The sequence below is a fragment of the Rhinopithecus bieti genome, unplaced genomic scaffold (genome assembly GCF_001698545.2).
Source record: "Rhinopithecus bieti isolate Rb0 unplaced genomic scaffold, ASM169854v2 scaffold_6380, whole genome shotgun sequence".
NCBI lineage: Eukaryota > Metazoa > Chordata > Mammalia > Primates > Cercopithecidae > Rhinopithecus > Rhinopithecus bieti.
The window spans coordinates 6,911,037-6,935,524 of record NW_016806642.1 but is presented as its reverse complement, the minus strand read 5'-3'; the positions used below and the strand labels follow the sequence as shown (position 1 = coordinate 6,935,524).

General features: G+C 36.6%; 1 protein-coding gene across 1 annotated transcript in view; it reads right to left on the bottom strand.

The window, feature by feature from the left end:
* Positions 1–24,488, bottom strand: part of DOCK7 (dedicator of cytokinesis 7) — a 259,128-nt gene that overhangs the window by 92,626 nt on the left and 142,014 nt on the right. Inside the window, 9 exon segments of the mRNA XM_017877272.1 lie at positions 904–1,073; positions 7,278–7,417; positions 9,950–10,120; positions 11,933–12,046; positions 12,137–12,277; positions 15,322–15,417; positions 16,362–16,451; positions 17,648–17,740; positions 18,390–18,424. Coding sequence (XP_017732761.1) covers positions 904–1,073; positions 7,278–7,417; positions 9,950–10,120; positions 11,933–12,046; positions 12,137–12,277; positions 15,322–15,417; positions 16,362–16,451; positions 17,648–17,740; positions 18,390–18,424 — 1,050 coding nt within the window.

Here is a 24,488-nt window from a genome sequence, read left to right as displayed (position 1 = left end):
AAAAGAATAACCTGTTAACATGTAATAGTTATTAGATTTACTTCTTTTAGATAATATTTTAAATATCTTTAACAGTAACTCATTGCTATGGTAATAATTTATAGTTTATAGAGAACATTAACTTGCTAGTCAAAGAAGATATAAGAATATAAACATTTCTGCCTTCAGGTAAGGAAATTCATGTTAGTGATCAAAATACTAGAAAGACTGCTCAACTATCAGTCTTTTAAAGGCAAATAGTTGGTTATCTTTGTAACACCAGCACCTGTCGAAGTTCTTAATACACATTAGATACTCAGGAAACGTTTCTGTTTTACTAAACTGGAAGCTTTCGGGCTAATTGCTAGTTTAAATTCCCTCATTTGCCCTAACGAAAATATTGTTGCAAACTAAATTCTATGTTTAAGTAAATTCTAAATATGCAAAGCAAGAGCAATAAAACTTTGTAGGTTCTAGTTTTGAAGAAGTAATACCACTCAACTTATTAACCTGGTGTTAGCAATAAACATAATTCCTGATATTCAAGTGAATATTCATTTCAATTTTATATATATGAATAAAGTCAAAACTGACGGTGGTAAACATCTGTCAAGTTTTCTTGTATTTTTTCAGATGTACAGTGCATGTTTATTTACACAAACATTGCCTAAAATGTAGGTATAGAATTGCTACAAAATCATTGTTTTAAAATTCATCATAAGAACGATTTAAAGCAATCTTATACAGAATTCTGTCACATGGTCAAAGGTTTTTTTTTGGCAATATACTTAAATATTTATAGTTTACTTTTATCAGTGCACAATTCTTACTTTCCTAAAATAAGATCTTCATCCTTGAGATATTTTCTAACACTTTTAAACATTGAGCTTTGCCTTTAAAATCTGTCTTAATTATACCAGGTACCTGTAAAATCATACAGCTGAGGTACAGTTTCCATGATAATACCAATCAGAGGTAGATATAACATGGCCACTCGAGCCTTTATCTGGGGGTCAGAGTACCGCGGGTCTGAGTCATGACTGGAGAGTAAATTGTGTACCATATTGATGACTTTCTTATGCAATCCAAACAGTCTATTTAAAAAGAAGATGACAAAGAAAAAAAGCAGTAAGGCCACAGAGATTAGCTAACATTTTTAAAACAAACAGTAAGTCATGGTATTGAAAAAATTTTGTTCAATTTCTTACCTTTGTCATATATTTGCATGCATTCCATTCCTACAAAACATTTCTCATTTTAAAATAAATTAAATGTATAAAATGTAAAAAATGTGTAAAATAAGAATTGAAGAAAAGGAAATGCTATATAAATTCACTTAGAATTAAATCAGAATATTTTATATTAACTCCTTATTAGTATATTTGAATATAAAGATACTAAGACTACTTATAGTTACATTTTGAAGCTAAACAAGGTAAATTTTAAAATGCTGTAAATGTTATTTCATCAAATCAGACCTTTTCACATTTACCAAAATAAATTATTCCCTTTTCTAAAAGAAAAATCCCCTACCTAATGGATTATGTAGCCCACAGGCTGGGGTTGCCTTTGACATCTCTATTTAAACTGCACTTCTTTACTAATATACCTCATTTGGGCCCTTACAACTTTTTTAGACTCCCAGTCCCCCTGTTTCAAATGGGCTAATACACTAACAAGGGTCACTTTCACTTAAACATTTTTGTCTCTCCTTAAGCTGATGGCACTTTATGCAAACCATTCTAATTTAAAATTTATCTACTCCAACTTCAACTGTCCCTTAATGTTGCATCCACCAGCAGTTTCAGATCTCTCTCTCCTTAAGCCTCTTACTATCAATCACAACTGAAGACCTTACTTCCAACTCAGGAAAGGAGCCATTCTGAATTTGCTCTGGCCAGGTCTTTTAACACAATTCCATCTTTATAGCTCACAAATATCTTTTCTTTTGTCTCACAAAAGTGTACCTTCTCACAGAAAATAATTTCTCCATATGTTCAATGAACCCCACCTTTTTTCAATAGCTTCAATGTCTCCCTTCATTATGCTCTTCCCTTCTTTCTTCAAATGTGTCTTTCCTATCTTGAAAACACGTCATCACTTTAAAAAGTTGAGACTAGAAAACAGGTAGTCTTCCTCCAAAGCCCTTGACTGTATCTGCCATTTTACAAAGCTGTATGTGAAATCTAGATGGAGATTCTTTATTCTTTCTTCCAGCTCTTTATTCATAAAGTATACTTTTATAGAGGCTTTAAACACATGAAAGCAAACAGCTAAGAGATGGCCACACACTCAGACTACAACATCCAGAAAGAGTCTGCCTGCACGTGGCGCTTTGCCTACAAGGTGGCACCACTGGGCCTTGCCTGCACCAGCTCACTCAGAAACACAACTGTGACAAGATGATCTGCCTCAAGGGTTATGCTCACCTGCACCCTGTGCCGTAACTGCCGCAAGAAGTACAGCCACAAAACATGCTGCGTTCCCAAAAGAAAGTCAAATAAGACACCTCCCCTGGCTCCTCCTTCTCCCACTGGGTGGCCTCCTGCCAAGCCCCATGGCCCATGTTTCCCTTTTATTGACTAGTGGGTATAGGGAGGGCCAGTGGGTGGAAAGTATACGTTTAAACATTGTCAAGAACCACATCTAGTGAACCTATCTCAGATCTCATTATCCAGCTCCACTTGACACTTTGTCATCTTCTCAGGATTTTCTCCAGTAGTTCCCACCTTCCCCAGACTCCCCATCATTATTCCCAAGGCTTAGATTCTGGTCAGTTGCTTTTCACGTTCTCCTCTTTGACTTCCTGTATAAGCACTAATGATTGCCAAAGGTGTTCCTTATCTCTCAGCAGCTACCATACTCATACTTCAATCTATCTAAACTCTATCCACTCATCTTCATAAAGCCTTTTCATATGTTTACACTGCTTAATCCCATTCAGTTATTAAATATATATTAATACAAGATCTGTAATATCCTATTCTAGATGTTGAAGATAAGACATTCCCCATTTTTAAGGAGCTCACTTTAGCAAGAGAGAAACACAGACACAAAACAATAATTCTTCAATACTTCAAAGAATTTTCAATTCTTTATAAATGCTACAATAAAGGAATATAAATCCTTTCATCTTCTAAAGAACCATGTACTACAAAACCAACATTTAATCATAGTGTACTGTTTTGCAGTCTTAACTTTCTAATTATAATGAAAGTTTCTAAAGAGCAAATCTTTGGTTAATTATAGAACATATTATTGCCACTTAAGGAATTATTCTTGAATATAGCAAGCATGTGGATTAAAATACAAACATTCCTCTCAAGGATCTTTCTAAGACAATGCTGCATATAATCTATATACCTCCCAAGACAGTAAAATTTAAAGGTGAGATGTGAGTTTCTTACAGTTAATCATTCATTCATCAAATTAACATACATTACCAAGTGCCCACTTTGTTCCAGACACAATACTAAGACACTGGGAATACAGCACTGAACAAGAAAGACAAGGTACCTGTTCTTATGCTGTCACATGCTCACATTCTACTGTGAGAGGACAGATAATAAACAAGCAAATTTCAGATAAGTGCATTGTAGAAACTAAAACAGGGTTATATGGTTAAGAATGACTGTGACAAGGGCAACACAGCTGTTACTTATTTATGAGACAAAGTCTTGCTCTGTTGCCTAGGCTGTGGCATGATGTTGGCTCACCGTAACCTCTGCCTCCCAGGTTCAAGCGATTCTCATGCCTCAGCCTCCTGAGTAGCTGGAATTAGAGGGATGCACCACCACGCCCAGGTAATTTTTGTATTTTTAGTAGAAATGGGGTTTTACCATTTTGGCCAGGCTGGTCTCAAACTCCTGACCTCAAGTGATCCACCCACCTCAGCCTCCCAAAGTGCTGGGATTATAGGTATAAGCCACCACGCCTGGCCTATTTATTTATTTATTTATTTACTTAATTTTCTTGAGACAGGGTCTCACTCTGTCACCCAGGCTGGAATACAGTGGTGTGATCACTGCCGCCTTGACTTCTTGGACTTAAGTGATCCTCCCTCCTCAGCCTCCTGAGTAGCTGGGACTATATAGGCATGCACCACCACGTCTGGCTAATTAAAAAAAAAATTATTGGTACAGACAGGGTCTCACTACGTTGCCCAGGCTGGTCTTGAGCTCCTGGACTCAAGCAATCCTCCTGCCTCTTCCTCACAAAATGTTGGGATTACAGGCATGAGCCTCCGTGCCTGGTCAACATGGCTGTAATTTAGGTTGGGTGATCAATGAAAATCTCACTGAGAAGATGCTGTTTGAACAGATACCTGAAGAACCACAAGCAAGAAATGACTATGTGAACATCTGAGGGCTGTTCAACATTGCTTCAAGAGGAGAAAAATCCACGTGCAAAGGCCTGAAGGTGGGAATGAGCTTGGCGCATTAGAGAACAGAAAGTAGGCCAGCAAGGCCAGATCTTGGTATGTGAGGAGGAAGAGAGTGGCAGGAGAAGACAAGAGCCAGATATACAGGGCCTTAAGAAGCTATATATGGCAACTATATGCAAGACTATCTTGCAGTCATGAGATGCTCCAGCCTTAGGATAAAGTTGACACTTCTAGCAGAAGTAAGAAATGTAAAGAACTGGAATCATGATGGTATCACTGAACTGATGATATTACTGTGATAAAACCTATCTTTCTGGGGTTGATCCGTTCGGAGCCCCCTCCGGCTCTATACCAGGGAGCTGTTTTCTTCTTTCTTTCCTCTTTCTTGCCTGTTAAACTTTCTGTTCCTTAAAACCAAAAATAAATAATAAATAATAAAATCCTATCTTTCTTCCAATTTTGAAATAGTAAATTTCCTTCCTTTAATAAAGCCAGCTGGAGGAAGAATTTTCTATTTATTGTAACCAAAAACACCTTCATATACCAAGTAAACATACTGAAAATATAGATTCAAATGAGTGAGCTATACCAGTTATTTTAAAAGCTAGTATGTTTAGATAAGTTGTTTTAGAGCGTTTTCCCCAAACAACAGATTCTTTTATTATTTTTTTAATGACATCATAGTCATTTGTCAAATGGCAAAATACAAAAGTGGCGCCAAGCAGGGGAGGAAGGCCCAGAGTTTCACCCATTTAGTTTGCCCTCTCTGTATTCCAAAGTCTGCACACACTGCCCACCCCAATCTACACGGAAACCCATTAAGCACCTCTTCAGGACCCTCTAGTTCTGTTTAGAACACAGGGTGAAAAACTATTTCTTTAAAATAGATTCCAAACTTAGGAAGTTGCCATTATAAAAACACATGTCTTTCACTTGCAGATCTGGCCTTTCACAATTTATTCGGTATTGACTATGCCCCTGACATACTGCTAAGAACTTGACATACCTCCTCTTTTATTCATTCAATAAATATATCAGAGGACCCTTGTAAAAACCTATTTAAAGTATCTCTTTTTGTTCTCTGGAGTTCTTGTATGAGGCTAAACTGCATTATAAACTTGTATTATTCCTACTATGAGAAAAAAAACTTTTAAGCCATTATTACCCAAATGAGTTATGGTCATAGTATTAAGATGGACATACCATACGTAGGATGCTGGACCACAACAACACATCAAGCTTTTTTTTTTTTTTTTGAGAAGAAGTCTTGCTCTATCACCCAGGATGGAGTGCAGCAGTGTGATCTTGGCTCACTGCAACCTTTGCCTCCCGGATTCAAGCAATTCTCATGCTTCAGCCTCCCGAGCAGCTGGGATTAAAGGCACAAGCCACCGTGTGTGGCTGATTTTTGTTATTTTTAGTAGAGATGGGGTTTTGCCATGTCAGCCAGGCTGGTCTCGAACTCCTGGCCTCAAGTGATCTGACTGTCTTGGCATCCCAAAGTGCTGGGATTAAGGTGTGAGCCACTGCGCCTGGCTACATCAAGCTATTTCTATCAATTCAAATCATCAGGCCAGTGCAGTGGCTCACGCCTATAATCCCAGCATGTTGGGAGGCTGAAGTGGGCTCCCAACTACTCAGGAGGCTGAGGCAGAAGAATTGCTTGAGCCTGGGAGGCAGAGGTTACAGCTGGCTGAAATCAAGCTACTGTTGTCCAGCCTGGATGAGGGTGACAGAGTGAGACCTATTCTCAAAAAAAACAAAACAAAAATCACCTCATCAGACAACATACTTTTCTAACTACATCAATTTCCAAACATCCTTTAAAATGTACACAACTTTGGAAGTTTTAAAACCTAAAGACATTTGTTTATAGGGCAATTTTTGAAATGAAATGCTACATAGTATGATGGCAAATTACAAATTTTTGGCCAGGTGCAGTGGCTCACACCTGTAATCCCAACACTTTGGGAGGCTGAGGTGGTGGATCACTTGAAGTCAGGAGTTTGAGACCAGCCTGGACAACATGGTGAAACCCCATCGCTACTACAAAAACAAAAAAATTAGCTGGGTGTGGTGACCTGTGCCTGTAGTCCCAGCTTCAGGAGGCTGAGGCAGGAGAATCGCTTGAACCAAGGAGGCAAAGGTTGCAGCGAGCCGAGATCGCACCACTGCACACTAGCCCGGGAGACTTCGTCTCAAAAAAAAAGAGAGAACTTGGGCTCTAGAATAAAGCCTTGGTTCAAAGCCTGGCTCTGCCACTTTTTACTCAGTGACCTTTCTGTGTTTCTCTTTTTCTAATCTGCAAAATGGGTATAATAACAGACTTCGCCTTCTTAGAGTTATTCTGAGGATTAGATGACTTAATACTTATAAAGCACTCAGAACTGAGCTTATCATAGAGCTATTATTCAATAAGTGCTATTTTTTCCATTGTATAAAATTCTTCTTCACAAAACTGACTTTAAATATATGTATATTCACACAATTTGCATACCTGAGATGTTGCAAGAGCAAGAATCTATCTCAAACAAACAAAAAAGGATAAATTTTTCTGACAAGGAATCAAAGACCATTTTCCTCAAATGAAAGGCACTTACTTTGTATCAACAAATCTATCTACTAATATGCACAATTTATTTTACATACTATTAAGAAGAAAAAGAATGGTACTAAATGAATCATGATATGCCACCAATTTTAAGACAAATCCCAAATTCAGAGGTGACAAAATATGAGAAAAAGTCTTTCATAAAATTGATTAAACAGATAAGTGAGAAACTTAGTGAAGAGGGAAGTAGAAAAAGAGTGTGAAAGATTACTCTCCTAATCCTTGGGAAATGTGAGTGGAATACTTCTGTCCACTGTTCAAAATCAAACTCATATTCTACAAGGTAAAAACTGTTCTACTTACCCTTCAGCATCAGGGTCTAAAATGACAGCCAGCTCTGCTAACACAAGTCCTGCCAAATAATGCTGTTGGCGGAAAGGCACGGACAATTCAAACATATTTGCAATCTTTTGGTCTTGTATGTTCGTAGAAAATCCAGAACTCTGTTGGAGAGTGAGGCAGAACAAGACTATAACAGCAGTGCAACAAAACATCCTATACAGACAGAGCAATATAAGAAATGAAATACTTTTTCCTAGGGTAGCTTATTTTATATTACTAACACTAAAGAAAGCAACTTTGGCCGGGCGCGGTGGCTCACGCCTGTAATCCCAGCACTTCGGGAGGCCGAGATGGGCGGATCACGAGGTCAGGAGATCAAGACCATCCTAACTAACACGGTGAAACCCTGTCTCTACTAAAATACAAAATTAGCCGGGCGTGGTGGCGGGTGCCTGTAGTCCCAGCTACATGGGAGGCTGAGGCAGGAGAATGGCGTGAACCTGGGAGGCGGAGCTTGCAGTGAGTGGAGATCGCGCCACCGCACTCCAGCCTGGGTGACAGAGCGAGACTCCATCTCAAAAAAAAAAAAAGAAAGCAACTTTTCAGACTTTTGGGACAGGAAACTATAATGAGATTGCTTTATTAATTTAATTACTTTACTAAAGAAATTAACCATTGAAAATTTAATTATTTTACATTTCTTTTTTCATATATACTTTCATTTTCCCCTTTATTCTCTTAGCCACTTTTCAGTATCACACTCTGACAAAAAAAAGCAACTAAATCCAAATGACATAGATGCATTTACCCCAAAGTATAAGAGAAATATTCATAGTTAAGGCTACTGGTTTCCAGAGAAATTCGAAACACCGGTACAACTGTTCTTCACAGAATATACTATGTCTGGAAAATTACCATCATTTTGTTGTCTACTGAGTTTTTTTTTTAACGTCTTAATACTGCAAAATATTATAGCATTCTCCAAGATACAGTCCATATTGAGGACTCACGTGGGGTTTCTTAGAGCAACAACAGATTTCATATTTCTCCATGGCGAAAATCATCTCCTAATGAGAACATAAAACTCTTCCTAGCCTTCCAAAAAAGAGTGATGTCTCTGTTATCTAATAGAATCTGAAAATTATGTAGCTAGCTGAGAAAGTGGGCAACAGATAACAGAAGAAATTCTATGAGCATTTCCTGGCTCAATGAGATGTTCAGTAAGGAGTTAGATATAAACAAATATGCTTCCTTAAGGGTGTTAGCAATCATATTTATGATTAATCTGTCTGTGTAGCTACATCTTTGGCAGAGGATAGGGAAAGAGAGAAAAAGGGCAGCCTCATCCATTAGATTAAGGGCATGCTGGCCAGACTGAACAGTTTGTGGAAAAATAGGCTGATCCAGAAGATGTTTTTTACAAAGATAAAATGAAAAGTTGTGGGCACCCTTTGATGTTTTCTAGTCTTTCTAGCTGAAGTGTAAATTTTGTTTTTTAAATGAAGCATATGAGATATCACCTACATAATCCTATTCAGGAATTAAATATATTGAAAACAAAATTAAGAAGTACTAAGATTAACTTTCACTTAAGAAATTAAGAGCTTAAAGAAAGTAGCCTCCTTGCCTCAGGAACAATATAGTAGAAATAAGAGTGTTTCACTGGAGAAAGGAAAATACAGGCTTCTCTGATACTAAAACCACAAAATCTCTTAATCTCAATTTATAAAAGAGGACGTACATATTACCTGCTACAATAACACTTTTTCATCTACAGAGACCCTACTAGCTGTCGAAGTCAAGTACCACCCACTGAAAAACCCATCAATTTTCATCCAGTTTCCTTTGGGGCTTCTGGACACAAGAGAGTTAAGCAGGGCTTTGTCATGCCTCCACTGCAGTTTGACTTCTCTGTTCAATTATGCTTCATCCCCCACTTCCTTTCACAGGTATTGATCTCTAAAAAACATCCTGCATTTGAGACTCATTCTTCGTGTCTGTTTCAGAGAACCCAATTTGTGAAAACATCTAAATTAGTAAGTTTATTTAGGTGAATTCATTCACATGTGCATTAAGTCTATGAAAGGAATACAAAACAGTGGTTAAGAACTTGGGCTCAGCCAGGAGCGGTGGTTCACACCTGTAATCCCAGTAGTTTGGCAGGCTGAGGCCGGCGGATCACGGGGTCAAGAGATTGAGACCATCCTGCACAATCAACATGGTGAAACTCTGTCTCTACTTAAAACACAAAAATTAGTTGGGCATAGTGGCACACGCCTGTAGTGCCAGCTTCTCGGGAGGCTGAGGTAGGAGAATCGCTTGAACCCAGGAGGCAGAGGTTGCAGTGAGCTGAGATCACGCCACTGCACACTAGCCCGGGAGACTCCGTCTTAAAAAAAAAAAAAAAGAGAACTTGGGCTCTAGAATAAAGCCTTGGTTCAAAGCCTGGCTCTGCCACTTTTTACTCAGTGACCTTTCTGTGTTTCTGTTTTTCTAATCTGCAAAATGGGTATAATAACAGAACTTGCCTTCTTAGAGTTATTCTGAGGATTAAATGACTTAATGCTTACAAAGTACTCAGAACTAAGCCTATCATACAGCTATTATTCAGTAAGTGTTATTTTTTTCATTGTTTAAAATTCTTCTTCACTAAAGTGACTTTAAATACATGTATATTCACACAATTTGCATACCTGAGATGTTGCAGAAGAAACAGAAGGTGATGGAGATGCAGGTGGAGTAAGTAAGCTGCAGGGTAAGTTTAATGTAACATAGTGCTCATGACTGCAGATGATTCGCAGAAAATCCAGCCTCAAGGACACCAGAATGCTCGGATTCGGTAATGAGTAAAGCTTTGAAGACACCTTGTAAGCAACGCATAAGTAAGAGAACACCAATTGAATCTATTATTTCTTTAATACTAATACCAGAATGGCAAATTAGAATTGAAGAGGTAGTACTTGGTATCCAGTTGGGATTTTGTGGCTTAAGTAACAGTATCACCTTATTCCAGAGTTACTGCTAAAATTAAAAATTTAATACTATAAGGTTTACTATATAAACACATTTGACTAACCTAAAAGCCACATTCTTGTGTTTCCAATATAGCATCAATATTTCTACTTCTCATAAAACAGGGAAAACATATACCACCAAAATAACTTCATATTACTTCCTTCTTAAAAGAAATTATCAATTCTTTTTATAGCAATTTGTGCTTACCTATATTTATAATTTGTCTGTTTTCTCAGCGACATCATAAGCTACTTGAGGAGACATACTATAAACTGATTTAATAGCTTTAGTATCCCTACAGCTTAGCTCTATGTTTGACAAACATAGGAGGTCAATGCTTAAAGAATAAAGACAGGATAAGTTCTGGTAGCAATAGTACATAAAGTTTTGGGGGAAAGGTAAAAATGATACATATCGTGTTGAAGTATTTTCATGTGGGTGAGTGCCCATGCATAGTTTTAACTTTTCTATTAGAAGAACTAAAAAAGGCCGGGCGCAGTGGCTCACGCCTGTAATCCCAGCACTTTGGGAGGCCGAGACGGGCAGATTACGAGGTCAGGAGATCGAGACCATCCTGGCTAACATGGTGAAATCCTGTCTCTACTAAAAAATACAAAAAACTAGCCGGGCAAGGTGGCGGGTGCCTGTAGTCCCAGCTACTCGGGAGGCTGAGGCAGGAGAATGGCGTAAACCCGGGAGGTGGAACCTGCAGTGAGCTGATATCCGGCCACTTCACTCCAGCCTGGGCGACAGAGCGAGACTCCGTCTCAAAAAAACAACAACAACAACAACAAAAAAGAAGAGATAAACAATAAAGGCATCCTATAGAATATTCAGAATTCTAAATATTAGACTGCCAAATAGAATTCTGGACTATTAGTTCCCCAAAGCTAATCTGTAGACCAGTTGTGAGGTGCTTCACAAGCACTGTGTACTCCTCACCCCACCACCATGAGAAGTTTGAACTTCTCAATAATTCTGCGAAGGGACTCAGAAATATGTGTATTTTTAAAGCTCCTTTAAAAGGTAATTCTAAAAGGCTTATATAGTTTACTACCAAAGTGGCCTAGCAGAACCAATAATTAATGTTTTCTAGAAGGCAGACTTCACTAATCAGTTGATAAAAATTTTAAAACAAAATCAGCTATGTGTGGAAAAGTTCCAGGATGCTTTTAATTTAGTAAAGTCAAGATAATGAACAACATTTGGCAAATGCGTAAACATGTGTCCATATTTCCAAACTCTACAACATCCAGGGCTGGATTAGGAGGAATACCCAGCAAAATGCAGTTGCTTTAAAAATCACTCAAGATAACAAAAGTCCACTCGGTATAAACGCTCCACTTGCATGACATCTTGAGACTGCTTTACATTACTACTGACTTGATGGTATGATCCAGAATGGGATTAAAGAGTCATGAGTAGGCCAGTATAACTCAAGGAAATACTGGCTGTACTGATAACAGCTTGCCACAGTCCTTGTGTCCTGATAAAACAAGTATAATTTATTTTTGCCCTGCTAGTAAATACATGTTACTTTAGGCTACTTTTTGTTTTAATATCAGTATATAAATGTGCTCTTAAGGTCTCTTAGCTCTAACTCTGAAAAGAACATAGTATTTAAATTATTTGATTACTAATTATTTCTAACTATGCATTACCTGTTTATAGCAGGACTTTATAAGGCTAAAAACAAATCCTCTGTCCATAACAGACAACAGATCATTGAGAAAGAATGCAAGGCTTGTATTGAGTCTCTCAACCATTTCTGTGTCCTGTGAAACAGAATATAAAACAAAAACATATTAAAGTATGATAGTTTAATCTGAACTTGAAAGAGAGATAAGTGGGGAAAAAGTTATTACCTTCTGAAATCGTGAAACTATATCACTAGCAATCGTGCTGACAAGAGCTGCAATGTCATCCATGAAACGTTCTGGAAAACGACTTTTCCTTGGAGCATCAAGTTTATCATTAAAGTATAAATGGTGCACCATGCTCTTTACCTGAAAAAAAGATAGAAATTATGAGTTTAATTTCCTATGAATATAATTAACAATTACAACAACTCTAAACACCTGGACTCTCTCTAAAATATGGCATGTAATTTAATAGATGACTGAAATATTTTTAGCTTCTCAAATATTTTTTAAAGTTCCCTGTGATGTTTTGTATTTGCTGAAAAAACAAACAAAACACTATATTACCTTCAGAAAATTATGCTGGCTAACAATAGGACAAAAAATTCTGTGTATGTCAACAAAAAAAATTTCAACCTTTAAATTTTTTTTTTTTTTAAGGAAACAGGGTCTCACTCTGTCACACAGGCTGGAGTACAGTGGCATGATCATAGCTCACTGCAGCCTCCAACTCCTGGGCTCAAGTGATTCGCCTGCCTCAGCCTCCTGAGTAGCGAGGACTATAGGTGCACACTACTACACCCAGCTAATTTTAAAATTTTTTATAGAGACAGGGTTTGGCTATGTTGCCCAGACTGGTCTCAAATTCCTGGCCTCAAGTGATCCTTCTGCCTTGGCCTCTCAAAATACTGGGATTACAGGCATATAATCTATCACATGTAGCCAAAAAAAATTTAATTAAATTTTTCCAAGACTCAATAATTTTGCCATTCCAAAGCTCCCAAACTGTAAGCTTTGAAAGGTTAGAAACCCAGTCTTCACTATAGTGTCCTCAGTAGCTAATACACAGATGACGGCATATAGTGGGAATACAATAAATACGAGGACTATATTGTACTGTATTTGTATTGATATTGTACAGATTCTTTATTATAACACTGTGGTAATGGTAATAAAGAATAAACTTTAAATTCAGGGAAATTGAAGCTAAAGTCCTATACTTAAAATAGAGCACAGCCAAGTTTTAAATTGCAGTCTTTGACTATTTTGTATTTTAGAAACCTGAACATAAATGTAAGACTATTAAAAAAGTCAAAAATTACAATTTTACCTTACAAGAGAAGCAGAGAAGCACATGAATTACAAATTTAAGGTTTATTTTCTAGGAAAAAAATGAGTTGTCACTTACATGTAGTCCCTGACTTATTTTTTCTGTAGATTATTAAATCTCTAGAATAAAATATTCTCTTACCCATAACATAGGCAGCATTCAATGCTGAGTACCACCCTATGACATACTCTGGAAGATCCTTTTATCTTTTTTGTTGTTTTGTTTTATATTTTTTTACATACTCCTTTTTTGGAAGAAAAAGTTTCAGTGATTTCAGCTTTCTAGAGGCTGAAGAGGAAGGTGAAGAAGATGGTCTCAAGTGCTGAAATGTCTGAGTTTTAATTACAGTCCTACTACCTACAAGCTGTGCACTCTAAGACAAGTTACTTAACCTCTCTGTGCCTTAGTAACACCTAGGCCACAGGGCAGTACTAGCATATTGTGCCCACTTGATAAATGTTTGTTGCCTTTGTTTACATATGTGTATGTTTACATATACAAGTTTATATGTACAGGTGACCCATGAACAGCATGGGTTTGAACTGCATGAGTCCACTTATATGTGGGTTTTCTCCCCCTTCTGCCATTCCTGAGACAGCAAAACCAAACCCTCCTCTTCAGTCTACTCAATGTGGAGACAATGAGGATGGAGACATTTATGATGCTCTACTTCCAATTAATGAATAGCAAATATATTTTATCTTCCTTATAATTTTCTTAATAACATTTTCTTTTCACTAGCTTATTCTAAGAACACAGTATATACTACGAATAACATACAAAATATGATTATGTTATCAGTAAAGCATTTGGTCAACAGTAACTATTTGGTCAACTTAACTATTAGTAGTTAAGTTTTAGGTGAGCCAGAAGTTATATGCAGATTTTGACAGTGTGAGGGAGTTGGTTCCCCTAAACCCCATGTTGTTCACGAGTCAACTGTTCATATATATTTATTAATTAAAATATTAATTCACTCATTTTAAAAGTATCATTTATTTGATTAAGCAAAAAATACTTAAACAAATTTAAAGAGACAGGATCTTGCTTTGTCATTCATGCGGAGTGCCATGGTGATCATAGCTGACGGCAGCCTTGAATTTCTGGGCTCAAGCAAGCCTCCCTCCTCAGCCCTCCAAGTAGATGGAACTACAGGTGTGTGACACCAGGTTTAGCTAATTAAAAAAAAATTTTTGTTTTGGTAGATATGGGTTCCTGCTATGTTGCCCAGGCTAATCTCAAACTCCTGATCTCAAGTGATCCTCCTGCCTCGGCTTTCTAAAGTGCTGGGATTACAGGTGTGAGCCACTGCACCCAGCCAGTACTGTTGTTTTTTTATTTATTGTAACTGGTATTTCCCTAAGAGTTTATTAGCCATAATAATAGCAGTAGGTATCTATAAAGCTCTTTGTATCTTTGGTATAAAATCTACAATACTGTCATTATAGACTTCATGTATAATGACTAGCAAAGAATGTATCACAAGTTTCCTTTGAAAATATAGCTAGCTTTTGTATTTTAGTAGAGACGGGGTTTCACCATATTAGCCAGGATGGTCTCGATCTCCTGACCTCGTGATCCGCCCATCTCGGCCTCCCAAAGTGCTGGGATTACAGGCTTGAGCCACCGCGCCCGGCCGGGCGAGGTGGCGGGCGCCTGTAGTCCCAGCTACTCGGGAGGCTGAGGCAGGAGAATGGCGTAAACCCGGGAGGCGGAGCTTGCAGTGAGCTGAGATCCGGCCACTGCACTCCAGCCTGGGTGACAGAGCGAGACTCCGTCTCACTAAAAAAAAAAAAAAAAAAAAAAAAAAAAAAAAATGAAAATATAGCTAGCTTATGCAACTATCCCTGAGAAAATAAGGGTTAAAATGAGTCTCACTCTTCATTATTCCACCTAAACTGTGTTGAGTGTCCACAGTGTTTATTGAGATGTAACACATGTAATTTTGCCTTAGAGGCACATGTAAAAGAGTAAGATATACAACAGAAAAATACTTTTAAGATAACAAATGAGCTAGCATAAAATTGTTCACTAAGAGAAAAAATATTAAAGAACATGCTCAGTTTTTGTTTTTGCTCACCATCAACTCAAAAAAGAACCAGGCTTGTTGCAAAGCTGATTCCCGAACGCTGCCACTGCAAACAACCCACTGCAAAGCCAGCTCCTCATGAAAAAGCTATCCAGAAGTAAATCCAAAGTTATTATCAAAGTCAAGTCTGCTGATAACATAAACCAAATAATAATGCAAATACAAATGAAGATATAATGAGAATAAGCAAAATAAGGCACGTGAACCATTCAATGATGCACTGAAGACACCCATTAACGAAACGGCTATTTAAGCATGTAAGACAGTGGTATGTGGAACAGCTGAAAAAATTACATGTTATCTTGCAGTAAAATGTAATTTTAAAACGACAGGTAGAAGATAGCCTCCTAAATTGTACCTGCAAACAGAAACTAGACTAAAAACTTACAGTACAGTAATATCTTGTTTGTATCTTAAGTACATTTTTAAACATACGCAAATACACGCATGAACTTTGCTGGTACAATTTAGGAAATACGTTTTAAAATTTAAACTTTGCTATGAGCCATTAATTTTCAAGTTTTCAGGTAAGGTCTTTTTAAAAAAATAGCAGAAGATTTCTGCCTTATAATGGATATGCATACAAAGCATTTGCAAAGTAGTGTATATTAATATGAAAAAGGACTAACAAAACTGTGCATAAGGGAAGCAAATCAACATATCTTACTAAGAGTGACAATTTTTCTAACTCATCTTCCTTTCCCTGGAGATTTAAAACACAAAACAGAAGCAGTTACAGAAATATACTTAAGAGTTGATACATTTTTTTGGTACTAAAATTTGATGATCAAATTTGAATTCACTAAATTCTAAAAATAGTCAATCCCAAAGATATAAACATTATCATAATGTAAAAGAGTATATACTGACAAGGTATGCCCAAAAAGGCATCAGACAAGCAATGCTTCCTCAGATATATTTTTCAGCACAATGCAATTACTGTATCTCATACTGGTTATGTAAAGAAATCTTACATCTATTTAATTGGTGAAATTATTTTCCCCCTATGAATTGTCTTCATATGAATCTACCTTTTTAGTTGGTAAGCGTCCCGTTAATGTTTGTAAGAAACTTGACGTCTCTGTGTGCGAAGACATACGATTACAACTTCGATCCATAGCCTATGGAGTGAAGATGAATGAATGACGAGATAACATTAATGTTTGCAGTGGATGACTTTGCAGCTGACGGATTATGTACAAGTTTAAAACAGAGTTTTATTATGGTTTCAAAAACCATCTATTTTATTGCTCATCTCATTTTCACCATTTTAAGCTGCTTTAATGACAATGCATGAGTAGTATCAAAATGGCTTCTACATATTTTTGGTCTTTAAAAAAAGATGAGTATTTCAGTGATTATATAATATTCAGTGTTGCAAAGAATGAAACTTTTATCTGTGTGATCTATATACATGCACATATCTAGTAAAATATATAAAAGTAAAACATACTTCTCAACTGGTCTCAGAACAAATAAGAAATCAGTAACTTTACATTAAATAAAGAAAATAAAAGTTTAGCATAATTTATTTCACTTTTCATTATTATCAAAACTACTATTCAGGTTGGTCATATACTAAATCAAATATAAATCATTTACTATATTAGAAACGGAATTAAAAATTTTCTTTAAGAACAGGATTACCCTCCAAAGCCAACACAGATGAGAAGTATATTTTGAGATATCATGCAGTGTTAGCTATCAAGCAACTAGTCTTAAGTAAGCAAAACCTAATTCAGCTAAGGTATAACAAATTTCATACTTTGCAACACAGTACAAATTAAAATGGATTTTTGCTTCTGGTATTGAGTCTTACAGCATGGTGATCATATACTGTTCACATTTAATTTCAATTTATTGCCAGTCTTTCCATTTGGTGATTACGAAGAAAATAACAAGATAGTAAATGTTAAATGAAAATGATACAATAGTTACACTTTAAACCAAAAGCAAATAGAAAACTGTTGGGGTTTTTTCCTCCACATAACAATTTAAAAATTGCTATTAAAGATGTGCTACCCCTAAAAAAGAAACTGTTATAAAAGCCATCAATTGCATAAGCAGCAGGCACTGAAATATTGATAGGGTGTGTAAGGAAGAAAGAGGGCAGAGATGGGAAATAGGAAAGAAGCACATTACTGGTGCAATTGGTGGTATTCATGCATAGTAGTTGGAAAATGTGCTAAGTAAACAAAAATACACACTTTTAATGATTAAAAAAAGCAAGCCACTGAAATCATAGTATATACTAAAAAGTAATGTTCTAACGGGAAACATCAGCAGCCAATAAAGAAACCTCTAATATAAACACCACCTGTGTTGATTCTGCACTTGGACTGGGGTTGGATCCCCATGGGGCAGCTTTTGGACCACCAGTGTTAACCCAGGAATTGGAGCGATCTAAACCCTAAGCATATAATAGAAAGCAGTTTGAAAGGAAAGAAATATTACATGTTGCATGCTATAAATTATTCTTAAAAGAAATTCAGATCTTCTAATGCAAACATGTTTTTAATTAGTACTGTTAAAGCAACCAAAATTTGTAGGCACCTACAGAGTATTAGTTCACCAAAATTATCTTATTATATAACACAATTTTAAAAAAATCACCAAGACCATTAAGTATAGTATTTAAAGGTAATTTTTCTTTATGTAAAGAAATACTCTTGAAGTACCAATAACTAATGTTCCCACAGTACCACACCCCAAACTTTCTTTAAAGACAGTGCAAGTTAGCAACAGATAATTTCCTCTGTATCTAACTGAGGTTTAAAGGAAAAAATGGAAGAAAAACACCCCATTCTTTGCTTTAAACTTTAATTTCACTCCATCTCTCATCAACTGAAAACTACTATGCAGTGATACTCCATAATTCTATTTGACCTTGCCACCACCTTCACTCTCTTTTAGGGACAGACAGGAGAAATTAAGTAAAAACTTAAGAAAAAAATGATACCTAATATTTACTTCTTCCTAATAATGGATTTCGGGCTGCACTTGTAATTAAACACACTGGTCTACTATTTATTAATAAATATTACAAGGAAAAACATTACGCTGGGGCTGTCTATAGGAATTATATCTTCATCATCTTTATGAATTTAAAATTTCTTTAAGATGCTACTAAAGTATATGTCCAGAAGTGAATTTATGTTTATCTTTGTCTGAAAGGGGTTACTGTGATTCCAGGTGAAGGAAACAGAGGCTTTTCTTCTATTTCCTAAAACTGACTGATCGTCAGAATCACTTGAGAAGCTTTATGAAATTCAGATCCTGGGCTCTATCTCCATAAATCTGATTCAGCAATTTGGACTGGGGACTTGAGAATCTAATAACTGGAGCTGGAGTAAGTTGTAAAAGATTTTAAAGAATTATTAGGGTAATAATAGCAAAGACAATCGAAGACAAGCTGACATAAATAGATCAGGGCATGAGTACGGACGCAAACCAGAAACCACCAAAGGAAAGACAGGTAAAAGTGAAGAGTTGGAACAACTGTAATCAACTCTGTCTAGACATTAGTGTCATTTGGGAAACTTAATTAACAACAACAGTAACATAACAAATGTGCAGCGCCCTACCTTAAAACAATTAAATCAGAATTGCTGTGAGTGTGGCCTAGACATCAGTATTTTTTAAATACTTCAAGAGTTTTCAAAAAGAAAAACTGCAACCCTCAAAGGCTTAGGTTTTAGGAGAATATGTGCTCCACCTTTTTTCATTTTTTCCCAAATATATAGAGAAGCTGAAATGACGGTACAGTAATCACCCATTTCTCATCATTTTTGACAGTGATTGTCTAATATGGGAGTTAAGGTTCCAATCCAGGCTCTCCTGCTTACTAGCTGTAAAATCTAAGATAAATTACTTAATTTCTTTTTCAGTTTCTTATCTATAAAATAAAAATGATGAGAACGTCTCCCTTCATACGGTAAGAATCAAATTAAATAATGGAAGTCAATTACTAAGTTCAATGCCTTGAATATAGTAAACTCTCAAAAACAGTTGTATAAAATTTTCCATACATATTTTCTTTTTTTTTTTTTTTTTTGAGGCGGAGTCTCGCTCTGTCGCCCGGACTGGAGTGCAGTGGCCGGATCTCAGCTCACTGCAAACTCCGCCTCCCGGGTTTGCGCCATTCTCCCGCCTCAGCCTCCCGAGTAGCTGGATACATATTTTTCTTAAAATGCTTTCTATCAAAGTAAATTAGACAATATCAAAATACTAGTAAAATTATGCCATCAGATTTGTTTAAAATATCCCACCTTCTCAGAATCCCATTTACATATTTCAAATAAAAGCACCAAAAGGACTTTACGTTTTTCAGGGGAAGAAGTTAAACAGTTTTCCTAGGCTCCCAAATTATGTCCAAGTCCAAAATTATTCTTTGTATAAAAGTGTAAAGTTTCTTCCTACTACATTCAATTTTACAGTCACAACTCATGTTACAAAATAACAAAACATGAGCATTTGATTTTGCAAAATTATAACTGTCCTCTTTTCTCTCATAAATTTCCACAAAAGAATAAAGACTTTGCTGTGCTCTTAAATTCACTTAACTCACTGTTTAACAATTTCCTTTAAAACTACAATATATGATAATTGCTAATATGAGAATAAAAAAATCTCTTTGTGCTATGAATTATATTTATATACACAATACTGATGCTCCGAACAGTTATAATTATGCCAGTAAAAGCTAACTATTTAAAGAAAACTTGTGTTCAGTTATTTGGCAAAGCAGGTAAATCCCATAATTCAGGTGTTATAAAGCTAAGAATTATACCAAACAGCCCGTATTTAAGCAAATTTACCATTTATATTTAAAATAATAACTTTATGTTTACTGATTTCCAACAAACATGGAACAGATTAACCAAATATGTGCCCATGAGTATGTCAGTGTGAGGTTTTTTTGGCCAAATCCCAGTAACACTATTAATTTTTTCCCTTACATATAGATAAGATCCTTCAGCAAGGCCCATACTGTATTTGATTTGACATCAACACTTGTGTTATATTACAAAGATTTTGCTTCATATTCACAAGTCTTCAGCATAGTGCGTAGCACACAGTAAGCTCTCAGTGTTTGAGAAATAAAAAAAAATAGAAGATGATATATGAGAAAGAAACATATCAAGGCAAAATTCCACTGGCATTTGATTAAAAGCAATAAAGTTCAGACCTGATGCAACCATGTATTACATAACTGAATGTTAAAAGACTTGCTAGAATTAAGGAAGCACAGCTAGTTTTGGCAACATAAGTATGAAGAAGTCTCACAAATATTTTCACATTTACATTACAGCCACTGGAGTAATAAAAGCCTGTTCATGTTATATAAATATTCTTAAATTTTAGGAGTACTGTATTTTATATTGGGGAATAAAATATAACCAAAACTTTCATAAAGTCAAATCTCTAGAGATCTTTAAATATATAATTAATCCCAACAGTAAGAGGGCGAACAAAAGCATAATTCTGTTCTTGAAAAAGTGTCTAGTCTTGCAGTGTTTACTCATACTAACATGTCTTCATTGGATAAACATCTACTGAACACCTTGAATAATTTAGACATTACAGGTGCCTTGGAACAAATATTCCCTGCCATGATGAAGTTTACACTCTGTTAAAGGCAGATAAACACTAAAAAAAAAAAAAAAAAAAAAAAAAGAAAAAAAATTAATTCATATGCTACATTAAAAGGTAGTAAATGTGAGACAAAAAAAAAAAAAAATACAAAAAACAGAATAAGGGGATTAGAAGGCTGAGGACACAGCCACTGGTTATACATTTAAATAAGATAATCAGAGTCAACCTCACTGGGAAGTTGGCCTTCAGAGTAAAGACTTAAAGGACTGAGGGAATAAGTCATTAGAAGACTGTGCTCAGAGGAATGACATAATGAGTTAAGACATTAAGTCTTTTGTTTTTTGAGACGGAGTCTAGCTCTGTCGCCCAGGATGGGGTGAAATGGCGCCATCTCGGCTCACAGCAACCTCTGCCTCCTGGGTTCAAGTGATTCACCTGCCTCAGCCTCCTGAGTAGCTGGAATTACAGGCATGTGCCACCACACCTGGCTAATTTTCTATTTTAGTAGAGACGGGGTTTCTCCATGTTGGTCAGGCTGGTCTCGAACTCCTGACCCCAGGTGATCCGCCTGCCTTGGCCTCCCAAAGTGCTGGGATTATGGGCGTGAGTCACCGTGCCCGACCATGTCTTAAGTCTTTAAAGCAACATTCTGGTTGCTGTGTTGTGAACACAGCATAGGGTAGAAGTAGGGAAACCATCTTTAAAGCTAGTACATTAATTCTGGGAGAGATGATGTAGCTCAGAACAAGATGGTAGTAATGGAGATGGAAAGAAGTGTCTCTACCTTTCATATATATCCAAATCTGAACAAAACGATTTAGAAAAAGCAGTTAAGTTTAGAACTCCAGAGAGAGATCTGTACCGGAAACACAATTTTGGGAATCATTAGCATGACATTTATGTGGTATTTAAAGCCATGGAACCTGATAAGCTCACCCAGGTAGAGTGTAGAGAGAAGACAAGAGAAGAGAAGTAAGGACAGAGGCCTGAAACACATCCAGATAAAGAGATCAGAACAGGAAGAATCCACAAAGAAGACTGAAAAGGTATAATCAGTAAACCAAGAGGGAAACCAACAGAATGCAGTACCCTGGAAGTCAAATAAATAGACTAAATCACAGAGGAAAAAAAGTTTAACTGTATCAAAAGCTGCTCATAGGTAAAAGTAAGCTGAGTTTTGAAAAGTAATCACTGGATTTAGCAACATGAAGGGTGCTGGTGACATTAACAAGGACAGTTTTGGTGGAAAATGGGAGGAATATTTGACTTGAAGTAGAGATGATAGAAGTACAAGAACTGCAGATAGCAAGTAAAGAAAATTATTAAGGAATTCTACTATGAAAGGTAGGGGAGAAATAGCAAATAAGGTAGCAGTTGAAATACTAGAGAATAATTATTACTTTTATTTTAATTTTGTGGGTACATAGTAGACATATGTATTTATGGTTTACATGAGATATTTTGATAAAGGTGTATCGTGTAATAATCACATCAGAATGAGTGGGATATCCATCACCCCAAGCATTGATCCTTTGTGATACAAATAATCAAATTATACATTTCTAATTATTTTAAAATAAATAATAAACATTTACTTATTATTTAATTGTACAAATCATCCTGTTGTGCTATCAAATACTAGATCTTATGTACTCTTTCTAACTATTTTTCTGTACCCATTAACTATCTCCATTTCCCTCCCAACACCCACCGCTCCTTCCCAGACTTTGGTAACTACCATTCTACTCTCCATCTCCATGAGTTCAATTGTTTTAATTTTTACCTTCTACAAATAAGTGAGAACATGTGAAGTTTGTCTTTCTGTGCCTGTTTTATTTCACTTAACATAATGATCTCCATTTCCATCCTTGTTGTTGCAAATGACAGGATCTCATTCTTTTTTATAGGTGAATAGTACGCCATTGTATGTATATACCACATTTCATTTATCCAGTCATCTGTTGATGGGCACTTAGATTGCTTTCAAATGAGAGGAATTATTTTTTCAAAATGAGAAAAATAATAGCATGCCTGTATGTGAATGGGAATGATTCAGTATTCAGGGAGAAACTGATGATGTGGAAGAGATATGGAAAAACTGGTGGAGTGTAGATCTTGAGCAGGTGAGACCAGATGAGAGCTTGAGTGAAAGAATTTAGAAAAATAAATAGCTCATCTACTCATTTTTAATACAGAAGAATATTAGGCAGTAGATAGTAGATGGTAACAGGTAGCTAGATAGGATGGTAAAAGTTTATTAAAGTTTTCTTCTGATGGTTTCAGTTGTCTCAATGAAATGGGAGATAAAATGAGAAAAGGAATGAGGGGAGAAGTGTTACGAAGTTTGAGGTAACAAAAGAAGGAATGAAATCATTTCCTGGGACAACAGGAAAGTGATGGAGATACAGCAATACAGTATAATTGCCCGACAGCATCAAGGTCTCTCTCAAGGTTTATTTCAAATGAGATCAATCACCATGGTATTTCTCAAGACATGTTTAGCTGCACAGATGCTGACATGGCAGAGGCAGTCAATAGGGTTTAACTATGGTTTCAGGTTTGGGAAAGATAAGGGAACCAAAGTTTGCTTATAATGGGAATAATTTTTTTTTTTTTTTTTTGAAATAGAGTTTCACTCTTGTCTCTCAGGCTAGAGTGCAATGGTAAGATCTCGGCTCCCTGCAACTTCTGCCTTCCGAGTTCAAGTGATTCACCTGTCTCAGCCTCCCCAGTAGCTGGGATTACAGGCGTCTGCCACCACATCCGGCTAATTTTGTACTCTTAGTAGAGGTGAGGTTTCACCATGTTGGTCAGGCTGGTTTTAAACTCCTGACCTCAGGTGATCCGCCCGCCTTGGCCTCCCGAAGTGCTGGGATTACATGCATGAGCCACCACACTCGGCCTGATGGGAATAATTATAATGATTGCCCATAGACATCAAGCTGGCTGAGGAAGAAGAGAGAACATTAAGGGGGTGAGGCACAGTCAAAAGGTTGGAGGATCAAGATTAGAGATTGCAAAGGAGTAGATACATTGTTAAGCTGTGGTACTACGAGAAAAACAGGAGATAACAGAGAACAAAATACATGAAATTGAGACTGTGAAAATTAAAGTTATTGGTAATGACAAGTTGCAGGGGTGTCCAATCTTTTGGCTTCCCTGGGCCATACTGGAAGAAGAATTGTCTTGGGCCACACATAAAATACACTAACATTAATGACAGCTGATGAGCTTACAAAAAAAAAAGAAATCCCCAAACAAACTCATAATGTTTCAAGAAATTTACAAATTTGTGCTGAGCTGCACTCAGAGCTGTCCTGGGCCACATGTGGCCTGCAGGACACAGGTTGAACAAGTTTGATATAAGGGAAGACCATGACTGAGGTGGAGCGGAAAACATGATCACTTAAAGAAGAGTTTCTTAGGCCGGGCGTGGTGGCTCAAGCCTGTAATCCCAGCACTTTGGGAGGCCGAGACGGGCGGATCACGAGGTCAGGAGATCGAGACCATCCTGGTTAACGCGATGAAACCCTGTCTCTACTAAAAAAAAAAAAAAAATTAGC